Below are 8,659 nucleotides of genomic sequence, written 5' to 3'. Positions count from 1 at the left end.
TTTTTTTTTTTTTTTTTTCCTCATCTGTCATGAGGACAGTCCTCCCATGCGTTGCCTCTGAGTCCTTACTATTGGCTTCATCTTCTTGCAGGGAGCACACCAGGACGCTCCGAACTGTGCGACTACCAGCTTTCCCGATTGGACTTTCTGGAGATAATCGTCAATTTTTTTTATTTCCTGTGGGGAGGTGGAGAGAGCATGCTTATATGAGTCCTGTTCCGTTTGGCTTGCTGCTCTTACGGGATCGCTTGTCCGTACAGCTTAGTGGCTCTTTTTTTTTTTGCCCTACCGTGAAACTGAATCTACGAGTCATTCCCGCCAGGGTTGGCGTGTTCATCTTGCCCAAGCGATGCCTGAACCTGTTCATTTTTCAAAACGAGAAATCGATCGTTCCGTTGCTGCGTCGTTTCAGGGCCGTTTCGGGTACCGGCGCCTACGCATGCAATCTGTGTTGCCGTGTGCGTGGTCAGGCCATAAATTTTATTTTGCCTTATTTTATTTTGTTTAATTTATTTTGTTTAATTTATTTTGTTTAATTTATTTTGTTTAATTTATTTTGCTTTAAATTATTTTGCTTTAATTTATTTTGCTTCAATTTATTTTGCTATATTTTGTTTTGTTTAATTTTATTTTATTTATTCATTTCTTCCTTTCGCTTGTATGTTCACACTTGGGGAGGAGTTACACGTGGGGATTCACAATCAAGGTGTTCACCTCGTCGTGCTTTAAAAACTGCAGCTGATGTCACAACAGTGAGGGTTCCCCCGAAAGGTGTTCTTTTTCTCCATTCAATTTATGTTTAACGGATCACTACATAGAGTAGAAGACCACCCTTAACGAGGTCACCCAACTTTGGTGAAACGCTCGAATACGTCACCGGGCATATAGCTAGGCACCTTTGCACGTCATGCCGTATCGACGTGAGGGGAGTTTTCCAGCACTTCTTTTAATTTGACAGTGAGGAGAAAAAAAAAAAATTTAAGTTGGGCACTACACTACTATTTCCACCAGTCGTATTCCTCATAATTACACATGCCAAAATGTAAAGTGCAAAATTGGAAAATCTGCATTTTGGGATTTTTTTTTTTTTTTTTTTTATTCTAACACAAGAGATAACGTGTCGCTCGGCTGATATGTGTACGACTCTCTCCTGCGTCGTTCTTTTGGGGAGAAAAAAAGTACGCAAAAATAACATCCCGCGTTTTGTAGCGCATTGCAGCGTTCTGAAGTTTTTGCCGCGTTTTGCAGCGTATTGCAGCGCTTTGCAGCCTTTTTCGTGACGCCCTTTTTTCGCTCGCTTCGCTGTTCCCGCTCTTTTCCCACTGTGGCCCCCCCTTCTGTCCCGCTTCTTGCAAGATTCGCAGGTACTACATATGGCCCCCCTCCGCGGGCCACTGTTCGAACAAAGTTGCTCCCACGCGTGCGTGTGCGTGTGATTATGCGTATATACATATTATACATATATGTGCGCAAGGGACCCCCTGTGCGGTCACTCCAAAAAGAGGACACCCGCAGTGCATACATGAGAAGTATCAACACCCCCGCGGGTTTATGCAATACTTTTGCACATCCACCTATGCAAACCCAACGAACTCGTTCGTGTGCAGTATTTCGCCTTTTTTTTTTTTTTAATTTTGAATGTGTCCCATTATATTCTGTTTAAAACGCGTGGCCGATAGTTTCCCACCGAGTCCGCTTTGTTTTGTTTTTTCCCTGCGTTAGTTTATTTGGTTTTTCGCTTTTTGCTTTTCGTTTTTTGCTTTTCGCCTTTCGCCTTTCGTTAGTTTGCTTTGGCTTGCATTGGCTTGCATTGGTTTGCGTTGTTTTGCGTGGTATATTTTATTTTTTTTTCTTCCTCCTACGCTGTGCAGGCGATTTTCTGCGCCGTCAAGCAGTTGCGTAGCTGTTCTACAGCGTAATTAATCTGAGAGTCCCTCCCCGCTACGCCGTTTTGCTCCTCGTTTGTTTTTTATCGCCAGCCTGCTCGTCGCCCCCCCCCTGATGGCGCTATTTATTTTATTTCATTTTATCCTTCCAGCCACACCCCACTAATTAATTGCCAATCGAACCCCATCGCTTTGTCGACTACATATAATTAACGTCCCCCGAAAAGGATAAACCAAAGAAGGCGTAATTCTCCAACTTTTACTCTCCTATGAACGCATATGTACACACCCTTTTCATGTCTACAGTGGTGTATGCCTTTAAAAAAATTAAATGAACTGCGCTGCATGTATTTTTATGTCATTCCCAATTTCGAGGTTGTAATGTAAGTGTCTGTACATGTGCCAGCTCGGCTTTGTTATATCCGTACTGATATGTTGTGATTATTTTTTTAGTGGTCCCCGCGTGCTGCAAGATTTGTCTCTTCACCATCTTATGCGTCATTTGTGTGGCAGTCCTCGCGACGCCGTTTGAAAAAAAATTACAGTTTGCATATTCCCACAAGGTGTTAGCAGTCACGTCATCCTCCCCAAATTCGCGATATTACGAGGTTTTCTACACACCACTGCCAGCTGCATGCACACATACGTACACACGCGTTGTGCGTGCGGATAGACAGACGAACCGACGTATTTTTCAGGCGCACATATTAAAGGCTAACAGAGCATTAACGGCAAAGTTTTTTTCTTTGTCCCCTTTTTTTTTTTTTTTTTTTTTTTTTGTTTGTTGTAATAAGAGAAAGAGACACACGAAAAACGATGCGCAGTTGCCAGTGAACGAATTCCCATCACAAATAGGGAGTGATAAAAGCTGCCAAAAAAAAAAAAAAAAAAAAAATCCATGCGAAATGTTCTTGCGCGAATTCGTGCCAATTGGGCATGCAAATTTTTTGTGCCCAGTGTTCACTAGCGCATTCACGCGAAGAGCCCAGTTAACAAAACTGCGAAAATTGAGTAAGCCAAAGTTACGTTAACGCGTACAGAGACAAATCGAGCGAGGGTGAAGAAGCACGCGCAGGAGTCGCGGCGAGTGGACATTCCCCCTGCGAGGTGTTCCGATCGGACGAAGGAGAAAAAAAGGAAAAAAAAGGAACAAAAAAGGCGAAACGAACAAGCAAACGTAACAAACAAGCGTAACAAACGAACGTAACAAACAAACGTAACAAACAAACGTAACAAACAAACGTAACAAGCAAATAACACAACCCGATAACATTATCGACAGCCAACTCCAACGGCGCCCTCGACGAAGACCGCGCGCGCTGAACGATGAGCAACTGCCTTGCGCCCAGGCGAGACTGCCAACTCAGCGACGCCCTTAACTCGAAAGGTAACCCCAAACGCCCGAACGAAAGCAGGCAAAGCAGGCAAGGAAGCCAAATCAGCGAAAGCAGTCAAAGCAGGCAAGGAAGCCAAATCAGCGAAAGCAGGCAAGGAAGCCAAATCAGCGAAAGCAGGCAAAATACCCAAAACAGCCAAAACGACAACTCATATATGGAAAAAAAAAAGGAAAAACGAAGCGAAAAGAAGACCCATTCGCCTGAACAGGTCAGGCAAAAAGGGGAGAAAAATTATGAACAGTCAGAAAAAAAAAAAATAGTCAAACGATGAAGGAGTCCAAGTTTCAACCTGCGAAACATTCATTAATGAAGATAATTACACAACGTACGAGAATTTGTCTGTTAAGGAGCTGAGTGATGAGGAAGTCATTTCGGAGAATGAATACAATAAGAAAATTAAGGGATGTCAGAATAGTCTACTTATAAGCAAAGAATTTTACGATTTTCTCGTAAGCAACGAGGATGACCAGGCGAATGAGAAATGCACAAAAAATGACGCGCGTTTTGAAGAGCTCGTTCAGAGTGAGGCGAATTGTCCACCCGCAGCATGCTCCACAAAAGTCTCGCACAATGTGGACGAATGGATTAACAAATTGCTAAAATGCGAGCTGCTTCACATCGAGGAAGTCAAGCTCATGTGCACACTGCTCAGGGACATCCTGAAGAAGGAGCCCAACTGTGTGCAGGTGAGCGTCCCCGTGACCGTCGCGGGGGACATCCACGGCCAGTTTTACGACCTTCTGGAGCTGTTCCACATAGGTAAGTGCACGATGAGGAGGGAAGGACTAACCAATCCCTCCACTCCCATTGTGAGTAGTAATTAATGACGAGGTGTGCTAGGAGGTGCGTACAACCGTCCCCATTACGTGCACGCCCATCTTTGACGCTTTCCGCATTTCGCTTTTTGCTTTCCGCTTTCCGCATTCTGCATTCCCATTTCCGCCACCCCCCCCGCAGGAGGATTCCCGCCGGACGTGAACTACCTCTTCCTGGGCGACTACGTGGACAGGGGGTACTACTCATGCGAGTGCTTCTGCCTGGTGGCCTGCCTCAAGATCAAGTACCCCAGCAGAGTGACCATCCTAAGGGGGAACCACGAGAGCCGACAAATAACCAAAGTTTACGGTTTTTACGATGAGTGCATGAGGAAATACCAAGGAGACTACAACGCCTGGAGGTACATAACGGACGCCTTCGATTATCTACCCCTCACAGCCATCATTAGCAATCAGATTTTTTGTGACCATGGAGGAATATCTCCCTATTTGCAGACCATTAATCAAATTAACAACTTAGATCGATTTAAGGAAATCCCGCAGGATGGTCCCATTTGCGACTTACTTTGGAGTGACCCTGCTGGACCTGAGGATGGGATCATCGAAGGATGGAAAGCATCACCTAGGGGTGCCGGTGTTGTGTTTAGCGAAGAGAGGACGAATGCGTTTCTTCGACTGAATAAGCTTAGCTGTATATGTAGGGCTCACCAGCTCGTGCAGGACGGCTTCTTATGGATGCACAATGACAAGGTGGTGACAATTTTTAGTGCTCCAAATTATTGTTATAGGTGTGGCAATTCCGCTTCTCTAATGCTCGTCGATGAGTACATGGAGAAGGACTTCGTTACCTTTAACACGGCTCCCCTAAGAGCCAACGCCAAGGCTTTGAGGAGGAACGTGGGCTACATGCTGTGAGGGGCGTCTTCTAGCGGCATAGCGGTATAGCGGTATAGCGGTATAGCGGCCGGATGAGCAGTTTCTTAGTCTAGTGGTCAGTAGAGCTTCTTCACGGTCAGTAGAGCTGCCTCACAGTTCGGCTATTCTACCAATGACGAACCCGTCCGTGTGGGGAGTAGCCCCCCTTGTCCTGTGACAACCCAGGCATCAATACCACCTCGTAGTTGTTTCCTCCCCACATGTCTCCTACTCAAGAGCCCCCTTCTGTACAACGTTGTGCGTACAATTGGCATGTACGTTGAGCTACCCACGCGGAGTCCAACAGGGCAATGCAACCACAAAGGGGGAAAAGCTGACAAATGGGAAGATGTCGGGAGAGAATCCTCATCATTATGCTCTCCACCCCAGGGCAGATCCCCCCCTGCAGCACGTACCGTGGCTCCTAAATCGGCTGAACGTGCTCGGACGGTCAGATTCACCATTTTGGCACGTCGAACAGGGTGGAAATGGCCAGGGATCTGGGAGAGAGGGGCTCGTCCGCGAACATAAAATCGCAGCCGTTTGTACGCCCCCGGCGATGTGTATATGTGTCAGCAGGTACACACACGCACACATATATGTGTACTTGTATGTTTTTATTTTATTATTTTATTATTTTTTCATTTTATTATTTTTTTTTTCTTTTGGCGCCCCATCCACTGCCACTCACTCGTTCGTCCATGTGCAACGTTCAATTTTTTTTTTTTGTTTGATTGCTCCCCCCTCCACAATGTACCTTGTGCAAGCTAAAAAATAAGTAGGCCCCTTTTTTTTTTTATTTTTTCTTGTGATGTGATGAATTTTGCGTAGCTGCGATTTTCTCGCCAAAGGACTACCACCACCACCCCCACATACCATACCCGGCCCTTTCAAGGACCATTTTGAATTAAATAATTGTCACCATTTTGTTTAAAATTACCCGCACGGTGGGGCTCTAGCTCCGTTTTGCAGTTCCGCCCGGAGTGGCAGACCAAAGTGGGGGAAAAAAAAACAAAAGCGAAGAAAAAAAAGCGAAGAAAGAACACTGCTAAGGTGGCCCCCCTTGAGATGCACAATGGCGTGAAAGAAGGCTCGCTTAACGCGTAGGGGATGGGATTTTTTTTATTTTGCTCTCTTCACTTTGCGGTAGTTGCGAGGTGGGGCACCTCCACTTCGGCTAGCAAACCCAGCGCAACAGTGTCATACTCCCGTTCGGTGACATACCAAGCGAAATAGCAACTGATGAGCCGTGTGATAAGGATAGCTTAACCCTTTTGTGCTTCCCACCCCCGGGCGTATGGGTGGCATGGGACTTTTTGCGCGTGGCACGAAGTCTCCAAAGGTGCGTCCCTTGCCGGTTTGCGCGTCCCGAGGAGCCGACACACCTTGTGCATATGATGTTCTGTTCACTTGTGCTGCTCCTGCACATAGCGAATTACCTCCGTGCAGTGCAGACAGTGCACATAGAAAAAGGGGCCTTCTTACCTCAGGCACCCTTGAATAGAGGCAGCGACAGAGGCAGAGAAAGAGGCAGAGGCAGCTACAGAGGCAGCGACAGAGGCAGCGACAGAGGCAGCGACAGAGGCAGCGACAGAGGCGGCGACAGAGGCGGCGACAGAGGCGGCGACAGAGGCAGAGGCAGGGCCTACCGCGCAGGTGTGTACACAAGGAGCAACCACTCATGCATGGGCTCTGAGTCCATTTTCAACAAAATCTGCAACGATACCGATAAGAAGAACGGAGACAAAGCAAGCGAATTGTTGCAGAGAGCAAACTATATAAAAGATATCAACGGCTTGTACAACCTCCTTCCCCTTGGATATAAGTCGATCGAGAAACTCATCAGTTATATAAATACCCACCTGAAGAGAGTCAATTCGCATTGCCTTTTTATGTCCATTCTACAAGCCAAGAAGTGGTGGAATATCTCGGACCGCTCCAAACTGTACAGCGATGAATTTTTATATGTATACAAACAGAAACAACAAAAAGGGGACATCAACAAGGTTAATGAAGCTGTAATGACAAAAAAAAAAATGGAAGATGATGGTCTGATCCTAAGTCCCACATGTGAAGAGCAGGCAATCTCGTTAATCAACCAAGTGTATAATGAAAACATACCAGCGAAATCACTTCCCTTGTTAATCCATCAATTTAATTATAAATTCAGAAATGAAAAAAGGTTAGAAAAAACGCTATTCAAAAGCAAAGAGTTTTTGATGAAGGATGGCTACTCCTTTCACAGCAGTGATATTTGTCTAAGTGAAACTTACCATGCATATAAAGAATGCTATGAAAAAATTTTTTCCGATTTGAAGTTACCATTTAAGGTTACGAAAAAAAGGAAAATGGATAAAATGAATGCATTGGAGAGTCACGAATTTCAAGTACTCTGCCGAGATGGGAAGTACAAAGAAGCTGCACATATTTTTAAATTAGGAGATTACTACTCCAAGAAATTGGGAATAAAATACTTAAACAAACGGAATGAAAAAAATAATATTTTTATGGGTTCCTACGGAATTGGTATTTACAGACTGCTGTACTTTTTGGTCGACTCTTTTTACGACGATGAGGGAATTCGGCTGCCTCCGCAGGTCGCGCCTTTCTCCGTCTACCTCATTCAGACCAATCAGAGGAGCAAGTACTCCGCGGCCAAAATTGCAAAAATTGTGAAAATGGCCCAAGTGACCGGCGCGGCCCAGGCGATGAACGTGTCCAGCGTGTCAAACGTGACAAACGTGTCAAACGTGACAAACGTGACAAACGTGACAAACGCGACAAACATGCCCAACATGCCCAACATGCCCAACGCGCCCACCGTGCCCAACGCGACGACGGCCCCCCTCAACAGCAACGACGTCGAGTACGTCCTCACGCTGTGGCTGTACAACACGTTTAAAAACAGCAACGTGGACATATATTACGACGACACGGATTTGCACCTGTCGCGCAAGCTGAAAAATTGCGACTTGATAGGAGTCCCCAACCGAATTATAATAAACCTCAGCAGCGAGCAAAGAAAGATAAAGCTCCCCCCCGATTTTTATAACTACATGGACACACCGAATGCTATTCTGCCCAACAAGCTCTACATGACCTTTCGGGACGTCACCGTCGAGTACAAAAGTCGATTTTCTCCGGAAAAAAAAATTATGACAATTCATCAGTTGTTCAGGCAGTTCGGGCTCACTTAGTTTGTTTCTCCTCCTCCGAGTGGCCCACGTTTGGGGGGTGCCCTCTTCTGCGCGGTTACACCGCAGTGCATTTTGCGCTAACTTGTGCACGGCTTCATCCGCTTCGTCCGCTTCGTCCACTTCGTCCGCTTCGTCCGCTTCCTTCCGCTTCATCCGCCTCGTCTTCCTCTTCTTGTTCTTTTTTTTTTTTCGTCTGCGTTTGTGAGGCGAGCCGTCCGCTCGCCATGTCAGCGAGGTGGGCGACGCGAGCGAGGCCGCCTTTTTATCCCCCCCTCACGTGCACACACACAACCGACCACGTAATTTCCCCTTTTCGCCACTTCGCAAACAGGCTACCTCCTCTTGTAAACGCAGGGAGCCAACAACTTGGAAACCTTCCTAATTCTCTTCTCATTCGCCGTGTAGGAAGCGTCGTCCTTTTTATTATTCTCAAAAAATAGCACATAAAAAAAATCGTCCATATTTACCTGAACGGGCAATAAAAAAAA

At 46.0% G+C, this 8,659-nt stretch overlaps 4 protein-coding genes across 4 annotated transcripts in view; 2 read left to right on the top strand and 2 right to left on the bottom strand.

The window, feature by feature from the left end:
* The window catches only part of PCYB_073310 (thioredoxin), a gene marked incomplete at both ends in the record, with an annotated part of 1,200 nt that extends 833 nt beyond the window's left edge, over nucleotides 1-367 (bottom strand). Inside the window, 2 exons of the mRNA XM_004221728.1 lie at nucleotides 70-177; nucleotides 290-367. Coding sequence (XP_004221776.1) covers nucleotides 70-177; nucleotides 290-367 — 186 coding nt within the window. The remainder of the gene's footprint in view (nucleotides 1-69; nucleotides 178-289) is intronic.
* A 3,498-nt stretch (nucleotides 368-3,865) lies between these two features.
* On the top strand, nucleotides 3,866-4,974 carry PCYB_073300 (protein phosphatase-beta; the record flags this gene model as incomplete). The annotated part of the gene is made up of 2 exons (XM_004221727.1): nucleotides 3,866-4,042; nucleotides 4,241-4,974. The coding sequence occupies exons 1-2, from the start codon at nucleotides 3,919-3,921 to the stop codon at nucleotides 4,972-4,974; spliced, it is 858 nt and encodes a 285-aa protein (XP_004221775.1). The 5' UTR covers nucleotides 3,866-3,918.
* Nucleotides 4,975-7,010: 2,036 nt separating this feature from the next.
* Nucleotides 7,011-8,659, top strand: part of PCYB_073290 (prolyl-t-RNA synthase) — a gene marked incomplete at both ends in the record, with an annotated part of 2,192 nt that continues 543 nt past the window's right edge. Inside the window, one exon of the mRNA XM_004221726.1 lies at nucleotides 7,011-8,155. Within this exon, the coding sequence (XP_004221774.1) occupies nucleotides 7,011-8,155 (1,145 nt within the window). The remainder of the gene's footprint in view (nucleotides 8,156-8,659) is intronic.
* PCYB_073280 (hypothetical protein) overlaps nucleotides 8,505-8,659 on the bottom strand; it is a gene marked incomplete at both ends in the record, with an annotated part of 1,046 nt that continues 891 nt past the window's right edge. Inside the window, one exon of the mRNA XM_004221725.1 lies at nucleotides 8,505-8,638. Coding sequence (XP_004221773.1) covers nucleotides 8,507-8,638 — 132 coding nt within the window. The remainder of the gene's footprint in view (nucleotides 8,639-8,659) is intronic.

This window comes from Plasmodium cynomolgi, chromosome 7 (genome assembly GCF_000321355.1).
Source record: "Plasmodium cynomolgi strain B DNA, chromosome 7, whole genome shotgun sequence".
In the NCBI taxonomy this organism is placed as follows: Eukaryota; Apicomplexa; class Aconoidasida; order Haemosporida; family Plasmodiidae; genus Plasmodium; species Plasmodium cynomolgi.
This window is presented reverse-complemented; position numbering and strand designations above follow the sequence as displayed.